Raw genomic sequence first — 18910 nt, 5'->3', positions numbered from 1 at the left:
AGCCGTAAAGTCTAGCGACCTTGCGGTGCACATGTTGGCAGTCTTGCAACTTGAAAGCAGTCGCTCGCTTCAAAAGAATCGAAGCAAAGATGGACTCCTGAGAAATTTTTATATATACACATAGCAGTCGTGCGACTTTGGAACATCTCCATCGTTAAATTTCACCGAAGCGCGCCCGGTGGGCCGACGTTCTGTTTATGATCACGCTGGCAGTGTGAACGATGATCGTGCAGGAGCCAGTGCAGGTAAGAAAAAGTATTCGATCCATGGAGCTATCGTGCTGTGACATGCGAATTTGTGTACCGAGGCGCATCCGCATTCAATACTATTGACGTCTTTGCCGATCGAAAGCATTCGCAAAGCACATCTCGACGTCTCTAATTATGTCGAACGGTCGATTTTGCAATCACCTTTGTATCGAGATCCTTCCTGAGAATGACGTTTTCCACTCTAATTTTTGTCGTCTCTATTCACGTTCGAAACGTACATCTTTAGGATTGTTTGCTTTATTGCAAAGAAAACGTGTACGGCGGTGGGGGGTCTTTAGCTATAAATAAGCGCTAAACTTTACCAGATTTACGGATTTTAATAGTCTAATAATGAGTGTAGTTGATTGTAAAAAATTAATTGAGATGCGTGCATACCAAAGAGAAATGCTACTTTCCAGAAGTATTTGTAGCCACTGTGATCTTGCAGATTGTTAAAACATAACTTATCGTTTTATATATGTAAATTATATTTGCAAATTTGAATATGATGCATGTATAAATTGAGCAAATTGGAGAGATTTGTATTATTTACAATTGGATGCGATAAAGTGCACATTTATTCTATCTTATCAACTTGAGGAGCAAAGTAATGCGAATCATACCAGACACTCGTGATATATATAGACTGTGATACTTTGAAATATACGAAATGCTCTCAAATATGCATTTTGGAGTCTTCAATAAACACCAACATATTTTATTATGTTTATGTTATTATCAATCACATATGCACAGTTAAAGATTTATGCGTTTCTTTAATTCTTAAAATATTATATTGTATCACTAACTTAATAACTTGTATCGCTATTGTTACATTAATTATTGTAATATTGTGTAATTAACTAATCAAGGTGCTAAATATTGAATTTTCCAATTTTAGGCAGCCATATGGCATTGTTTGAATCATTATGCTTATCCAGATGCTATATTCCTGGCAGAAAGACTGTGTGCAGAAGGTAAGATTTTTCTTTAACTTATAGGTTTATTATATTCTTATGAAAATGAATTTGAAATATTGTATGCTTATATTGATTTTGTTCTTGCGCAGTGGACACAGAGGAAAGTTTGTTTCTTTTGGCAACATGTTATTATCGTTCTGGCCGGATTAGACAAGCTTATGCTTTATTAGCTCAAAGGGCACCCAGTTCAGCCCAGTGTAGATTTCTATTAGCAAAATGTTGTTACGATCTGGAAAAGTAAGTAACATATCATATCATTTTTTTGTACCCCTACAAATGTGCATATGCAAATATATCTTTTATCGAACACTTGCCAGATATGCCGAAGCAGAAGCTGCGATAATCGGCGGATATTACAAGCAGTTAAAGAATCTGGAAGAAATAATAGCTCAGTTTGGGGAACAGGCATGCTTTTCCCTGCAGATAATAGCGAAGATTTATTACAAAATGATGCGTACCGCAAGAGGCAACGAGGCGCACAAGCTGGCCTTAAAACTGAATCCCTTCCTCTGGCATTCGTTCGAGGAGCTTTGCAACGTTGGCGAGAAGGTGGACCCCGCCAAGGTTTTTCAACTAGACAAACTAGATTCGTTCGCCATGTGCCATGGTACCACGTCTACGCTCAACTATATCGCCGAGCCGGATTTCATTGTACCTGGGAATAACGCCAATAGTACACCAATGTCAAATGGCACTAACACGTATGTGCATACACCTGCAGAAAATAATGGTTAAGTGTTCCGCTTTATTTTATTTTGCCGACCATTCCAACTTGTGTTTGCAGCACGCCCGTGCAAACGACGACAGCGCCGACGTTGATAAACGGCGGTCAGGTACCGCAAGTGCGATTGTGTTCCGCTATAGAAGACACCCCGCAAAACGCGTCGGTTCATAGCAACTGTTCCTCGATATCGCCGAGGGCCAAGCACATGTCGCGTTACCGCAGCATGTTCAGCAACTCCATGAGCCCGCTTACGCCTAGCTTCGGTATCTTGCCGCTCGAGAGCAACACGCCTGAGCCAACTGCCCCGCCCTCGCACGCGACTCTCACAGAAGCGAACGATCAGAAGAGCCTGGCGAAACGCGTTAGTAATCTAAGAGCTCATGTAGGGGTGAGTGCATCTTTTTTTTTTTTACTTTATAACGCATATAGTGACTCGATGTTCTCATGTTTGACCTTTTTTTTTTTTTTTTAGCAATTGATGTCGAGAAAAGAGACGCCGCTGCAGCAGGGCAAATCTGTATTTTCCCAGTCGGGCAATGCTAGCAACACTGCCTACATTGTGACAGTGACAGCCGCCAATCCGACTTCGCCTCCGTCGCCGACATTTCAGGGCACAAATGTCAGACGTTCGTCGCGGCTCTTCAGCCACAATTCAGTAAAGGTGCGATTTTTTTTTAATCTTGAGTTTTTTTCTTTTAGTTTTGACGCGTCTAATTGCATTCGTTTCGCCGTTTGCTCGTAATCTGACAAAACTTGGGTATATTTCAGGAAAATAATAAGTCACCTAATAGGAACAAATTCGCCACCCCGAAGTCTCCGTCTAGGAAGACAAAAGCGAGACTCGCCAAGGCAAATTTGAACAAAACTAATTTCAATGAGCTGAACGAGAGGAATAGGAGTGAAAAGGAAAAGAGTGAAACGGTGACGTCGGAGAAAGCTGTAGCTAATGCGAACGCACTCAACACTCAGAACAATAATATGCACTCTGGGATAACATTACAAAAGCAGTCAGCAGGTACGTTAATTGTTTAATCAATTCACGTCTTCCTTTTTTTCTCAAGATAATTGGGAAATATATTTTTGCCCGTGATTTTTCAGAGGGACTGATGTCTTTGCTGCGAGAATTAGGCACCGCATATCAACACTTGAGCCAGTTCAAGTGTTCGCTGGCGGTCGAAATACTAAGCATACTGCCGACGCAACACTACAACACTGGTTGGGTGCTTTCTATGCTAGCTCGTGCGCATTTCGAAATGATGGATTACAAAAAGGCTGCAAGGTGATAAATTCATTATAATTAGAAGAACATTAGATGTTTGTTTTAGCATTTTATAGTGAATCGAGCATGCGTGTGCTCAGGCTTTAGAACAAAGTGTAATATTTTATACTTTTTTGTTTTTTTAACACATTATATGCGGGCTAAAACAAATGCGTGAAATGCTGCGTTGGCGTAGTTTCCCGTTTCTCGCACACATAACGTGTTAATGAGAGATTGTATTTCTCTTTAATTTTCTCCCTTCAATTTGATTTACTATCTTTTGTACACAGTTATTTCGCCGAAGTGCGGCAGCTGGAGCCGCAGAGAACGGATCTGATGGAGATTTACAGCACCGTTCTGTGGCATCTGCATTCCGAAGTACAGTTGTCCACGCTCGCTCAAGATCTAGTTTCCCATGATCGTAATTCCGCCGCGGCGTGGTGCGCCACGGGCAATCTTTTCTCGGCGCAAACGGAACACGAGACTGCAATCAAGTTTTTCCAAAGAGCTATTCAGGTATACGTTTATCTATGATACACCGAAATACCAAACGGCGCATATGTTTACTCAAAAGTAACATGACTTTCTGATATATTTTTAGGTGGATCCTAATTTCCCGTATGCCTATACGTTACTAGGACACGAATACGTCCTGACTGAAGAGTTGGATAAAGCGATTACTGCTTTCCGCAATGCCATCAGACTTGATTCTAGACATTACAATGCGTGGTAAGTTCTCGTAAAGAGAAGACGCAGTGTTGTTTGATGTTCATTATCATTCGATCGCACTCTAATTTTATATGTGAAATATTTTTCCGCAAAGGTTCGGATTGGGAACGATATTTTCGAAACAGGAACAATACAGCTTAGCGGAATTACATTTCAAACGTGCCCTGCAAATAAACCCGCAGAATTCTGCGATAATGTGCCACATAGGCGTCGTGCAGCACGCCTTGAAGAAGACCGACCAGGCGTTGAAGACTTTGAACACCGCGCTAATTAACGATCCGGATAATACTTTGTGCAAGTTCCACCGCGCGAGCATTAATTTCTCCATCGGTCGACACACGGAAGCTCTCAGAGAGTTCGAGGAGTTGAAGAATATTGTACCCAAAGAATCTCTAGTCTATTATTCGATAGGAAAGGTAAGAAGATCGATTCATCGAACAACTGAGTTCCTAATTTCTGACTTTTCTCATATGGAATCTTTTCGAACAGGTACACAAAAAATTAGGCAATACCCATCTCGCGTTAATGTACTTTAGTTGGGCAACCGATCTAGATCCGAAGGGCGTTAATAGTCAAATTAAGGAAGCTATCTTGAGTCCGGGTCAAGGAGACGACGATTCTCCGCCGACGCAATCAGGTATTTATAGATATAGTATTTTAAACTTGTGAAATCTTTCCCAAGCTTTAGACAATTCACACGAAAATGTTTATTTCGTGTTCAAGTGACTGAGAAAGAGCTCGTCGCAAGTACGAATTCTATTTTTAATATAATTATTATTAATATAAATATAATAATTATAATAATAAAGTGATCTGCACGATCCAAAAGTTTGCGTCGACACTCATCGAAAGTTATCTGCACCTTTGTAGACGAACAACAAGCACAAAATAATACAATGGAACAGGACATCGAAACAAGTAGAGAAGGAAGCGCCGCACCACTCGCCGGGAACGTCTCCGTTGAGCCGCACGCCGATGACAGCGACGATAGTTTATGAAAGCGATGTGCGAGGTTTCCGTGAAAAAGAATGAAGCGGCATTGCAGGCGCGTCATTATCATTATTGGCCCCTTGAATCGTTCCTTTGTTCCAAAAACCTGCCCGGCACTCGCGGAATCGGTAAAGTAATTTCTGATTGAAAAATTCAATAACCGTCGATATTTTCGCGAACTGTTTCACGTGACAATTTTTCGGTTTCATTCTGCGTTCTGGAATTTTCTTTCCATCTGGCACGACCCCCGAAGCCTCCCCCCCCCCCCTCTGAATGCACGAGTGCGGTGCTCTTGACAATAGAAGACATTGCGCGTGTCGTGATCCTCCATCGACTTGTACATTACGCGTTTGCCTCTCTGTATATTTTTTTACGATTGCTCGATCATCTTTTATATTTCTTCGTGCGTTCTACAATTGTGCCTCTCTCATGTCTTATTTCGCCGCGCGGGCTAAAACCCTTTAACGAAACTTTTAAGCAAGGCTTAGAAATAAGAGGAACAAGGTGGAAGAAAAGAAAAGGAAAAAAAAAAAAAGGAGAAAGGGTTTGGTTCTCATTCGCGGATGAGGCGTCGGAGACTCACGATTGAGTGGAGACTACAAAGCGTCGTGAAAGGTTGAACGAACGTTAAACGTTTAAGCATGTCGTACATAGTTAGGTAGTGTAATTAATTAATCGTTCGCGTAAAGAGGAAGAGTCTTGTGTAAATGTAAATTATTATTATTGTATCTACCGCTATCAATTGCTACTACTATTAGCGCTATGATTACTATTATTATTATTCGTATGATTATCATTGTTGATTTAGTGGATTGTGGAGATATTTTCCGGCCGGCTCGGCATCGAAGCGGCCGATCGGACGATCGTGCAATTCCCGTCGTGAAGTCGATCTCTCGATCGATCGTACGAGCCCGAGGCGTTTCACGATTTCGGTGATATGGTAATCGTACGCGATTATACTCGGCCCCGATCTCGACTTGATTCCCAAAATTTAGCACAGCCCACCTCGCAGAGATGTCTATATATATATATATATACACACACACACACACACACACACACACACACACACACACACACACACACATCCAAGAAACACTTGTCGGATTTACTCTAAATTACTGGAAGCTCACACAAGCATTCACAGCGTCTTTGCGTCGATATTAAGTGTACAATACCGTTGCCGATCTCGCGTATCGAATTATCCGGAGCGGAGATCGCCGCTCGTCGTTTCTGGCAGAGTAAGCATATACGTGTGCATGTACGTGTATACATGTATGTACCGCGCGTGACTGTAACATTTTATATTGTACACGTAATTAAACGGAAAAGACACGTAACGGAAGAGAGAAAAGAAAAAAATAGACGAATTTCCGACTGAGAGATATGCGTCGTGTATGATGCAAGCCGCGCGTGTCCTACTAATCTTCTCCGCTCCTTTGCTTCTTTCTCCTTCGATTTATTTATTTATTTATTAATCTCTTCGCGTTTCTCTCCTCTCTGCTCCATAATCATCTCGAGAGGAGAAAAAATTCATTTGTTTCATTTTTTTTTTCACATCTGGCATTCTACAACTGCGCGCTCTCTCTCTCTCTCCCCCTTTCTCTTTATTTCTCTATTATTTGATTTTCCAAACGAGCGGAAGTGGAATCGCAGCTATCCTCCAAAGATTTTAGAAAACGAGTACGCGTATATATATATATGTGATGTTTGCTTGTCTTTATTCAGCCTCTGCGATATAGAAACCAAGGAAGTTCAATCGAGGTCAACAATCGCTGCCGTGTTAACTCGTTACGAAGAGGTGTATGCGCAAAATAAAGGCCTGCACTTTTTACGAAACCGGGCTCGCTGCTTTTAGTGTCTAACACACACCTTGTCCCCGCCACGCCGACAAAACATACTTGTGTCGCGTGTTGTGTATTCACGCTTCTCCCTTCTTTCTCCGATTAATAGACATGAGCTGAGACTTGTTTGCTGACTCAGCGACAAGTCATCGCCACAATAGCAGAAGAAATTACATAATTCGAGGCACAGCTGTGAAGATACGCTGCATGAAAAAAATCGGAGGCTGCACGCTGAGCGCGCGGCGATGCGCACCAAGCGAGATAACGGCCGAGAGACGTCCGATCGTCAATACGAAAATGCGGACACAACAGACCGAGAGGGGAGCAAGACGGTGGACGTCGACCCGCGTCTTCTGTTTATCATTATTGCCGACGAGACGCTCGATAGTTCGCAAAGCACATTGTGAAACGATCGCAAAGCGATGCGACGCGCGGATCGTACGTCGACGAGTGCGGGCTCGCGCAGGTACAGACGGGACTCGGACATCATCCTGTCGAATTTCAATCACAAGGAGCACCTCTTCAAGTTCCTCGTCATCGGCGATTACGGTGTCGGTGAGTCGCGGCGGTTAATTTGCGATGGCTAAGTAATCACTCGCGCCTTTGAACGCGGCCGCGATTATCGGAACGGAAAAATCATTTCTCGTTGATTGATAAGATAGAAAATATCCGATAATCTTGTACTCTATCGTCTCTACTCATTTTGGTTTGAACGACTTGTTGAATGCTAATTTTGTGAACATGTTTACAAAACAACGTTTACAATAATTCGGATACGTTAATTTGCAGAATTTATGGATGAGTTTCTTTTAAGAAGTTTTAAAGATTATTATTATATTACTTATAATTACTAATCCTAAACCTTCGATGACGGATTAACTTGCAAATTTTATAAAATTTTTTTATAATTTCTGACGGTTTTTATCATTTTTATACATTTTAAAAGTTCGTATAATAAAAGATTAAAAAAACATGAGATTTTGCAAAAGATCTTACGTATTCTAGATATATTTAGAGAACGTAAAATTTCTGTTCACAGAAGAGAATTTCAAAGAGTTCGGCAAAATTTATAATTCATAAATTTTCTCTCTTTTTGACAAAACTGTTTATTTTAGGTAAAACTGCGCTGGTCAGACGATACACGGAAGGTGAGAAAATGACTGCAATTTCTCGTTCTTCTCTTTGTTCGCTTTCAATCGTAATCGTTTCGCAAGAAGTCCCTTATTGATATCGGAAACAAAATTCAGATTATGAAATACGCGTATTTACATAAACTACAATTAGAGAAAGTGAGAAAAGTAAATAAATAGCGAATTGTCTACAAGATGATCGCGTTTTGCGAGAGGATATCGTGTGGGATATCGCGAGAGAATGACGCGTATATCAAAGAAAGAGAAAGGAAAGAAGAGTCGGCTGATCCGCTTTAGAAACACGTGTACAGCTGCAGCTTGCGATGCTGATCCGTCGTCGGCGTCACACCGCACACAATATCGCATAACTGTCTTTTCCAGGGAAGTTCTCCTCGAATTACAAGATTACCATAGGCGCCGATTTTGCGATAAAAACGCTCGATTGGGATCCGCACACTAAAATAAACTTGCAACTATGGTACTGTCGACGCACAATTTATGTATTATTCTTTCGTCCTGAAAAAAGTTTTTTCCGAAATTTTTTCTCAATCTCCCGCGACGACGAGGAGGGGAGATAATTTCATTCTGAATTTCAGGGACATCGCCGGCCACGAGAGATTCGGATACATGACGAGGGTCTACTATAAATACGCGTAAATATGACTTTTATCAGTTTGTTGTCTCCAACACATTTCTTATCGTTAATGTGTATATTTTGCTGCAGTTTTAACGGCACGCTTTGTCGAAACAAAAGTTATAAATATTCCTTAATGTGTCGATTGTCAATGGAAATGTTAATTGTTTTTTTTTTTTTTCTAATCGATCGATCGGTTCGATTTTTTGCTCGTCGATGCTAACGCAGAGTCGCCGCGGCACTCGTATTCGACATCTCACGCGCGGCGACCTTTCAGTCGATGAAGAAATGGCTAGGCGACCTCCGGGAGAAGGTCACGCTGCCGGATGGCTCGGGCATACCGGTCGTACTCCTGGCGAACAAGTGCGACATTTCGGTCGCGGTGACCAACGAGCAGATCACCAGGTTCTGCAAAGAGAACAAGATCGATGTCTGGTATGCGACCTCCGCGAAGAACAACACCAACGTCGGTAGGTGAACGGTCGAAAGCCTCAGATTTCTGGAAATCCATATTTTTTATACATTTATTATTTGAATAAATTGTTATTTGCATCACCCAAAAAGCAAAGAAATAGATTTAGATGACTTGGAAATAAGTATCGATGTATTTTAAAATCCTGTTTGCATTTTAATTAAATTAAAATTTACTTTTTGAAGTAAAAATTGATGACTGTGCAGCTTTCTAGGTTCACTCTTTTGTAATATTTATAATTACTCATATATTATACGTATCGCAAATATCGAGAATCCATGTCAGATTTTGAATAGTATACCAATTTTCTTGCACTTAATCTATCGAAAATCGCTGCGCGATTTGAAAATGACTGCTTGAGACCTGATTGCATTATTATGAAATTTGCAGATACAGCGATGCGCTATTTGGTGGAAAAGGTTTTGTGCTCGAAGATCGAGGGTGGCGTACGTGATTCAATTCGATTACGACGAGAGGCCTCGTTGAAACACGAAAAGTCTGGTTGCTGCAAATAGAGCGATAAACAAATATTTTTAAATTGTCGAGGATAAGCATTAATAAAATATGTACCAACGATACAGATAACGGAATACGAGCACTGGAATGCGACGATCATAAAAAGTTGCACGCAATGACAAGAAAATGAAGCTATTAATATCTCATTTACCGTTTTAGATTGCTATTTTATACGATAATTTCCACTTGCTACTGGCTGTGCCAATAATATCTACTACTCTTGTATACTTTACTCCTGAATTTCTAAGTCATACAATAAATGAGATAAAAAATTTATGATTTAAAATAATTTTTTAATTAACTTTAAAATGTAATTTTCTCGCATTTTTCAAAGAGAATAGAAATGAAATAGGCATGCGAATATTTACCGTGTCGCACAGGTGCGAATCTCTGTTGTCAACGTCAGTTGTGTGTGCATTAGGAAATTTCTGATAAACACACGTTATAAAACCAGTAATATATTACCAGATATTTGAACAGCATTTAAGAATGGCGCCTTGAATGCAACACGATAATGATTGTTCTCAGATCAAGTTAGGTTCCAACTCTGGTGTACATATATTTATAGCAAGCGTCGCCACGTCGCGTAGTTGCGGGCTGCGACTCGTAAGCATTAGATGTGTGATTTGCATGCCATAATTTACGATACAAATAATATCTAGTTTATATAAGTTTGAAGCGATATTCGATTATACAATCAATCGACGTGAATGTAAAATGTAAATAAAAAGTAGTCTCTTCGTCTATTTTTAATTTGGGTTTTCTTAAAATCATTTAAGAAATATATAGTGAAAGTATGGCTGGTAATGTCACGAATAGCGTGGAAACCGGTAAGTGAAAAGAATTTATTTATTGTATTTACCTATGAATTTTTAAGAGTTTAATACAAAATGATTTATACTTTGGTAAAAATTATCATTAAATAACAAATGTATTTATTGCAGTGTCATTTTTAGCAGCTACTGGGACTCGCAAATTTTATAATAATTTTTTTACAAATTTTTGTTTCTTCCAAATAATTGTCTTGCGAGACTCGTGATAAAAGAAACGTTGCTGTAATTAATAATTAAATATAAAAATTAAGAATTGAAAAATAGATTAAGATAGATCATAAGTCAATTTTTAATTATTGTTAATATTCTAAGAAGATTTTGGAAAACTCAATACAAAATCCATCAATTTTAATCTCTAATTTAATTCCGCGATTGAAAATCTTTTAAATTAAATTAATCCGTCTTGAAATCTTGTTTATTACATTTATTGATGTAAATTTTTACGATAAGTAATCTGCGATTCACAGATAAACGACAGCTCAAATATGTGGCTCGTCTGATACAAATTTCATATTTTTGCAATTCCATAAAATATTTTATCTGTGTAATTCAAATTTTATACTTTTAATATTTTTCCGAAATTTTAGACAATAGTATATTTACTTATTATAATCTCTTGAGAAATCACGTACATGTATTTATTTTTAATAATTTATTATTTTTAACTTACGGTACAGTGCTAGGAGACAAACCGTTGTCCGAGCTCGGCAAAACATTAACGCATGAGCATTTAGCTCTCGATTTCCGCAAATTTTACGTACCACCACCGAGCCATCTGAAACGTTATCTCGACGATCGTTTGTTTTTACATAACATTGGATTTGTAAAGCAATATCCGTAAGTGATGTTACTATTTTGCATCTCTATACAAAGTGTGTTTTGCGAAACGTATATTTGCGCGGTATGCGAGTAATATTAATGATCAAATTAAGAGTTTTATCATCGTTAAATAACATTCCTCGATGTAAACAACTTTACAAACTGTGTAATGCACATTTATTCCTTAATTAAACTCTGCGAGATGATAAAATTAATGAATAAATATTGCTAACAATATAAATACACGTCTAATTGAACATTTTGGAATCAGGTACAGCAATTTATACAATTTGGAATTTTATGACGATGATGCAGCGAGAGCTGTCCACGCAGATGTGGAATTGTTCAAGGAAGCCGGTGGCGGAACCATCGTGGAAAATAGCAATCATGGTCTGAATCGCGACATCTCTTTAATGAAGGACGTTAGTCAACGCACGGGAATTAACATAATTGCTGGAACTGGTACATATGCGTCGTTCAGAATAAGCTTTTATAAACTAAAATAACTGAATTCCTTTGGTTAATTCTAAGTGAACTGATTAATGGAATTTCAATTTATAGCTTTGTCATTAAGAGAGTCATTAATACTAAAAAACTTTTTAAATGTATACATTTTTATTTTTATTGTAACATTTATTTTCGTTAACCAGAAAATGTATCTTTAGATTTTATTGATAAATGTAGCTCTCACGAATTATTATTATTCATTTTATTACTGTTATTAATTCGTTGCAATATATTTTCGCAATCAGGTTATTATGTTGCCAGTACGCAAAAGCCATCGACACTCGGCATGACCAAAGAGGAAATGTACAATTTGATGTATAAAGAATTGGAAGAGGGTTGCACGGAGTGTCCCGAGGTGAAAGCGGGATTCATCGGCGAAGTCGGCAGTACTTGGCCGATCGAAGGTCCACAAATGATTAAACTGCCGGAATATTTTACGCAATCACTTTGCAAATTATTTTGGAAACATAAATATAACGAAGCGGCGCTACGTTTATAAATCGAGTAAACTCGAGCGAATATCGTCTAAGCTAAGTTTCTTTCAAATTTTAGATTTTGAAAGACGAGCTATTTGCGCGACCGGCGAGTTGCAGGCGCAATTACGTTGTTCCGTGAGCTTTCATCCCGGCAGAGACGCATCTGCGCCCATGGAAATAATGCGGATCTACCAGGAAGCCGGTGGAGATCCTAGCAGAGCTATTATGTCCCATATCGATCGTAAGATCTACAAACTTATCTTTATTAATTTTTTAATTACAATCTGCGCACCGAATTTACTGCAGTGAATTGATTGAACGAATTCAACAGGTACGCTGACGAAGAAACAGCATCTCATGGAATTCGCCGACGATACTAAATGTTACATCCAATTTGATCTGTTCGGCAGCGAGTGTTCCTTTTATCAACTGAATCCATCGGTCGATATGGCATCAGACGCACAGCGCGTAAAACGTATAATAAAACTGAAAGATGAAGGAAAACTGCACCGAGTGCTTATGAGTCACGATATTCACACCAAGCACAGACTGGTGCGTATTTCTTAATTTTTTCATTCAATTTTACGATTTAAATAAAATTTAGCAAATTTAGGGTTTATTTTTAATTATATCAATTGAATGTTTACGATTAAATAATATATAGTTTATAAATTAAGACCAGAATTTATCTGGAAAATGCAAGTGATTACAGTATTAGCGATTAGCATTTGAAAATATTGCATTGATTTTCAAGATAAATTTCGGCGGTCATGGATATTCCCACATTGTGAATAACATTGTGCCGCGATTAAGAAACAGGAACTTCACAATGGAGGAAGTCGAGCTATTGACGGTTGAAAATCCCAGAAGATGGCTTACTCGGCAGTAATTTATCTGCAAAACAGATACATCTTTTCTCAAGAAACAGCATTGAATTTATATGTCACATTCCTATTGATTCCGAAAACAGCTGTGACTTATTTCTATCACATTTATTATTATAATTATTACATTAATTGCACTGTAAAAGTAAAACAATATAAAACTTGTATTTTATTAATAAAACAATATTAATCTGTAATAACTCTTAGCAAAACTTGATATTCGACAAAAGACAATTCTTCATATTTGTTGAATGTTTCGAAAATAAAATACGCCTGCGACTTTTATATTTATTAAAACATTTAAGCACTCATTAATGTATAATTGATAAGACGACTAATTCTATCGTACTAAAAAAAACTGAAAAATTATGCTCGTTTATGCAAACCAGTCTTGTTATAAAAATTATTTTTTTTTATAGAAAACATTTGATATTTTTCTCAAACAATATATCTGAAAAATTTAAAAATAATTATGAGATTAAATGATTTATCGTTGATTTTATCACGTGCTTATAATTCTTGCCAGTGAATAATTCTTATCAAGGTTAACTATGTATACAATACAAGCTTAATATCATATACTAGCGATGTTTCGAGTGGAATAATATGGCGTGTCACGCCGTGGTAGTTGCAATCTGTGCTTCGTGTGAGTTGGACGTGGTTTAATATTTTTATGTGTCATTTGCACAATACGATAAACCAAATAAGTAAATTAAGTAATTAAAGTAACACAATTTTATAAGTAACTATTTGGTTACATTATTATAATTTGACGTGAACTATACATATAAATTACATTGGTTTTTTAATGTAATAATGAATTCAAATTCAAACAAGCCTTTGTGTGTGCCAACTGGTGAGTGTAAAAAACTAAACGATACAAAATAATGTACAATTTATTATTATTAAATTTATTTACAAATTCTGTTACTTATAATAGTACACATATTAAGATTTATGTATCATTGCATACATGTACAATATATAATACATAGACATTCAAGATGTTATGCAAGTTGCAGATAACAATTCTATTGAAAATGACAAAATTTTCTAGTCTTTAAGATATCGTGACATAAAAATCGCTGCTATAATTAATATAATATTATTGAGATATAGAATAATGTACAAAGCTTTAAAATTAAAATTACATTGGCTTCAATATTCTCCATTTTGATAATTTTCTGTAAATTAAATCATGTAGATCATTGCGTCATGTAGAAAGATTTGTGATAGTGTTAATACAGAAGCTAATAATTTTTATTTACTTTTAATTAAATAAAAAATTAAATGTAAAATTTAAATTTACTTATTGCCTGTATAAAGATATTTTTTTCGTAAGGTGTCTCTTTCTTTATTCATTTTATAAGGTGGTTTCACATTCGCGATAAATAGCTTGCGGTAAACTATGGCTTGAATGTCACTGTGTTTATAATAACATATTTATGATAATTTCCATGAAATTTCGAACGATGATATTCGACATTTCGTCGAATATCAATATTATATAACTTTTTGCTTTACTAATTAATTGCTTATAAATTTTCGCCTAGCACTGTTATTTATCGCGCGCGACATATATAATCTCGGGACTAACATATATCTTATTTGTGTTTCACCGCACAGTACTGGGACAAATACCACTATCTAAGCTCGGTAAAACATTAACACACGAGCATATATATTGCAATTTTAATTCATATTTTAAGGAGCCTCCATTTAAGCCTCTATATCATCGCAATCACGACCAAAAGAAGATATTTATGAATAATCTCTCACATCTTACGGCGTTTCCGTAAGTCAATTCAAAATGTCTCTACAGCATCTCTACAGAATATTTTGCTAAACATCCATGTGCTAAACTAATATATGCTAAATGAAAACTACAAAATGATTAAAACATAGCTTGGTATCGATATCTGTGTTTATATGAGAGAATAATCTGGTTGTAAAATAACATTGGTGTTAATAACATCGTTTAACAACCATAAGGCAATTTGTATTGTAAATGTGGCTTTGTCAATTCCACTAATTATGTGTGTGAGTTGTTTTATTCGACATTCTGTAGAGAAAAGAAAAATATTTTTAACGCCAAAGATTTATTTCTTAAGCAATTTTTTGCCCAAAGTATTTTGCGTATATCAAAATTAATCCCGATTTCGTCTTGAACATTTATGACAATTTTGTACAAAGCACTTTTACAATCTGCATCTTCTATGCGCTTTTACGATAAGTCATTAATTAACACATTGACTGTCACGTTTAATCCGCCGAAAGCGCGATTACTGTGTCTCACGAATAAGCCTACAAAAAAACAGGTATATGTATTTTTCTATCAGGATACGCAGAATAAATAAAGTTGTCGCGTGAGTGATGTGATAGGCAATGTGTTAATTATTGCACATAAATAAATACCTTATAATATATATAACACTTTATCTTGGTTCAGGTATAGCTCGAAATATAATTTAACACTTAATGACATCGACACGAAGTTAAACTCCTTGAATGAATTAAATCTATTCAATCAGCATGGCGGTAAAACCATTGTGGAGAACAGTAGTCACGGCTTATATTGCGATACTTCATCATTAAAAATAATTAGCAAAGAAACTGGAGTCAACATAATTGTTGGAACTGGTAAGGTTATGCGGTGTACTTGGTAAAAGTAATATATCAATTTCTACACCGGATGTTCTTGCAGCTTAATGTAGCTCAAGATTTTTCCTTTATATCAAAATGAGAAATATTGAGACATTAATTTTTATGCGATTAACAAATTACAAATTTTCACACACACATTTATGCACATACGAGCTGAAGTATGAAAAAGTTGCACAAATAACTATGTATTCTTTAATTAATTTCACGCAAATTTTACTTAAATAGAATTAAAAATTGAGTATTACACAAAGATATTATTATATCAAAGTTTGGAAAAAGTAAATAAAAAAAATGCTGTTTATTTTTTTATTATGTTACAATAATATTAGTAATACGTATTTTACAACCGTTGAATGATATTTTTATTATATTCATAATATTTAAATAATGTATCAAGCAATCAACGAAATTTATGTGGTTTTTCGTAAAGTTTATTATCAGCCAAATTGAACGAATTTTGTTCGTTACTTGATATATTATTTAAATATTATTAGTAAGACAAAAGTATTATTCAATATAGTCGTAAAACATTACATATATTCGACAGGACTTTATTCTGCCCATGCGGTAAAGAATAATTGCATAAAAGTAGAACATATGTGTCATATAATGGACCATGAGTTAGACTACGGTTGCTGGGATGATTCAACAGTGCAAGCAGGATTTATTGGAGAAATTGGAGTAGGAGTTGAATGGCCATTAAATGGTACGTAGCTTGCATATGTTATCTCAGCACTGTTAACTGTTAAATATTTTTTATTATTATTTTATTTATTATAATAATTTTATTAAAATTATTTCTTACTATTAAAAAGACGCCTGACAAAATATCATTAAAATAATCATAGATCTATTTCTTTTAACTTACTTTTTTATACTTTTGACGTTTAAAGTGAAATAATATATTAAAATGTTAATGAAGAAAAACAAAGCAAAGACGCACAAATGAAATTGAAACTAGAAGATATTATAATTTAAAACAATTATAGCATTGGGACATATTTTTATTTTCAATAATAAGTTCAAAATTACATCTCAAATAATTTTTCTTCAACTTTGATTATATATTGTGCTTTACGAAATTATGCTGGAACGCTGACCTACAAGTGGAATAAAATAGCGCGAATATCATTTTCAAATCGTACTAATTGACATGTTCAACGCTACATATGTTGTATTTGTAAAACAGATTTTGAAAAAAATTCCATTATTGCGGCTGCCACAATTCAACAAATATACAAATGTTCCGTAAGTTTAAGTTCTGGATGGTATAGTGATTCACCAAAAGAAATAATGCGAATCTTTCAAGAGGCCGGCGGTGACGCCAACAAGGTCGCCATGTGTTATGTCGATCGTAAGAGCTATGAACTTTTTTCTTTTCTTCTAATTAGCATATTTGTGATATACTTGTCAAATAAAGTTAAGAAAACAAGATTGCACAAAGCTACTCAAAATAATTTTTGCCGATTAAAGTAGTCATCATTCGCTTTCTGTACTCATTTTTATCTATACATATTTTTTATCTTTTTTTTTTAATTTTTTAAACATTGTGAAAAGTAGAGTTTAATAAACTACTCCACAGAAAATGGGAAACACTTTTCAGCCACTCAAAATTGAGAAATTTTTTAACCGTTGAAACTCAAGAAAAAATTATTGCAGACAAAAAATTAAAATAGCATTTGGAAGCATGAAGTTGGTAGTTTTTTCTGCTTTTCGCTGTTTTTGAAAATTTTTTATTACAACTTCAACAAAAAAAAATACATTGTGTTGTTATCCTTTTATCCTTTTAAGCAAAATATTATAAAAACAATAGATTTTTAATAATATTGAAAATATTATAAACACATAGTTTATCTTTAAGTTCATTTAAAAATGATCAGAAAAATACTCTTTTTATTAATTTTGTTTGTTGTTTTTTATTTAAGATATTACAAATTCTATTCATGCACTGTATTCGTTGTAATAAAATAGAAACAAAAATTTATTAGGCACCCTGACCGTGAAAGAAGATCTTCTGATTTTCGCTGACGACCACAAGAATTGTTACTTGCAGTTTTCTTTATTTGGTACTGAGTGTTTTATGTGTCAACAAGAACCAAATGTCGACGTGCTGTCTGATGCACAGCGTATAAAGCGTATCAAAAAACTGAAGGAAAATAAATACCTAGATAGAGTTCTTATAAGTCATAATATTCACACTAAAAATAAATTGGTATTTACTTTTAATATTTTTGTTCTTTTATAATTATAATGTGTAAAATTAATCATCGTTCAAATTACTTTTAATAATTAATCGTAATATTATTTTAATTTTTTTCCATTATTTAAATTTAAATTTTTGCGATAAAATAATAAGACAATTAAATTAAAATTAGGTATAATCTAGTGATAAACTTAAAAAATCATTTTATTTGTTGATTTTCAGCGTTACTTTGGTGGCCATGGATACTCTTATATTTTAACTAACACTAAGGATCATATGCTTAAAAACGGTTTGACTACGACAGATTTTGACACAATACTAGAAGAAAATCCCAAATCATGGCTTACATAGAAAAGAGTAATATAGACAAATTGCATACTTGAATATTTCACTTGAACTATTTGAACTGTGTTTGGAGATCACTCATGCAGCACAGAATATTCCAAATACATTACTGAAATATTGCTGCAGATTGGAAATGCAATGTAATGAAGATATTACAGAAATATAAAACTGAATAAAAACTACTGAAAACTGCAATGATACTTTTGTAATATCTATAACATATTAAAAAAATATAATTCTGTAATTTAGAGTACATTATAGTTTTTAGATGCTTCTGGATAATTCTTAAGTGAACAAACATCGGGAATGCGTAGAAGCAATCGACAATAAGAAAAAATTTTATTTGTTATTCTTATTTCGGATGCTTCTATATGCTTTTAAAATTTGTTTATTAAAATCAAAGCTAAAACCAATCATATTGTTCATTATTAAAAATATTACTATAATGTTTCATTGCAATGTTGCTATAAAATTACATTTCAATATTTCTGAAAGCAGACATTTTATGTGCAATCTAACAAGTGAAGCAATATTTCTCAACTTTTGTGTAATATTATAATATTGCAATGAAATAGTTTTGCAATGTTTTTAAAATTGTTCTGTACTATATGGGGATTTTTCTCGTTTGTCTTATTTATTAAAATAGTTAAAATA

At 35.2% G+C, this 18910-nt stretch overlaps 3 protein-coding genes and 1 long non-coding RNA gene across 6 annotated transcripts; 3 read left to right on the top strand and 1 right to left on the bottom strand.

Annotated features, from left to right (window-relative positions):
- Window positions 1-43: 43 nt before the first annotated feature.
- Cdc27 (cell division cycle protein 27) lies at window positions 44-5501 on the top strand. The gene is made up of 13 exons (XM_012369856.2): window positions 44-245; window positions 1150-1225; window positions 1318-1465; window positions 1546-1929; window positions 2013-2340; window positions 2425-2613; window positions 2721-2967; window positions 3051-3231; window positions 3501-3726; window positions 3812-3939; window positions 4034-4355; window positions 4429-4576; window positions 4810-5501. The coding sequence occupies exons 1-13, from the start codon at window positions 222-224 to the stop codon at window positions 4935-4937; spliced, it is 2529 nt and encodes an 842-aa protein (XP_012225279.1). The 5' UTR covers window positions 44-221; the 3' UTR covers window positions 4938-5501.
- A 1403-nt stretch (window positions 5502-6904) lies between these two features.
- Window positions 6905-9799, top strand: LOC105673899 (ras-related protein Rab-38-like). The gene is made up of 6 exons (XM_012369867.2): window positions 6905-7328; window positions 7889-7921; window positions 8285-8381; window positions 8500-8556; window positions 8766-9007; window positions 9400-9799. Exons 1-6 carry the CDS (start codon window positions 7196-7198, stop codon window positions 9522-9524), a joined length of 687 nt encoding a protein of 228 aa, XP_012225290.1. The 5' UTR covers window positions 6905-7195; the 3' UTR covers window positions 9525-9799.
- On the bottom strand, window positions 8702-9510 carry LOC136998152 (uncharacterized). Its single transcript, XR_010888780.1, has 2 exons — window positions 9373-9510; window positions 8702-9036 (listed from the first exon to the last, which is right to left on the bottom strand). It is a non-coding gene; the product is annotated as an uncharacterized lncRNA (long non-coding RNA).
- Window positions 9800-10054: 255 nt separating the features above from the next.
- LOC105673894 (phosphotriesterase-related protein) lies at window positions 10055-18451 on the top strand. 3 transcript variants are annotated; one of them, XM_012369860.2, is made up of 13 exons: window positions 10055-10355; window positions 11036-11195; window positions 11449-11639; window positions 11930-12088; window positions 12237-12401; window positions 12492-12712; window positions 12915-13900; window positions 14671-14839; window positions 15494-15684; window positions 16256-16414; window positions 16898-17062; window positions 17697-17920; window positions 18134-18451. In XM_012369860.2, the coding sequence occupies exons 1-7, from the start codon at window positions 10322-10324 to the stop codon at window positions 13047-13049; spliced, it is 1065 nt and encodes a 354-aa protein (XP_012225283.2). In that variant the 5' UTR covers window positions 10055-10321; the 3' UTR covers window positions 13050-13900; window positions 14671-14839; window positions 15494-15684; window positions 16256-16414; window positions 16898-17062; window positions 17697-17920; window positions 18134-18451. The 3 variants fall into 3 exon arrangements, with proteins under 3 accessions (XP_012225283.2, XP_012225282.1, XP_012225280.1); XM_012369859.2 differs by lacking the exons at window positions 10055-10355; window positions 11036-11195; window positions 11449-11639; ... (1 more) ...; window positions 12237-12401; window positions 12492-12712 and having other exon boundaries at window positions 13552-13900; window positions 14754-14839; XM_012369857.2 differs by lacking the exons at window positions 10055-10355; window positions 11036-11195; window positions 11449-11639; ... (1 more) ...; window positions 12237-12401; window positions 12492-12712 and having other exon boundaries at window positions 13552-13900.
- Window positions 18452-18910: the final 459 nt, after the last annotated feature.

The sequence above is a fragment of the Linepithema humile genome, chromosome 2, assembly GCF_040581485.1.
Source record: "Linepithema humile isolate Giens D197 chromosome 2, Lhum_UNIL_v1.0, whole genome shotgun sequence".
Lineage (NCBI taxonomy): Eukaryota > Metazoa > Arthropoda > Insecta > Hymenoptera > Formicidae > Linepithema > Linepithema humile.
Note: the sequence above shows the minus strand (reverse complement) of the source record. Positions and strands in the feature narration are given on the sequence as shown.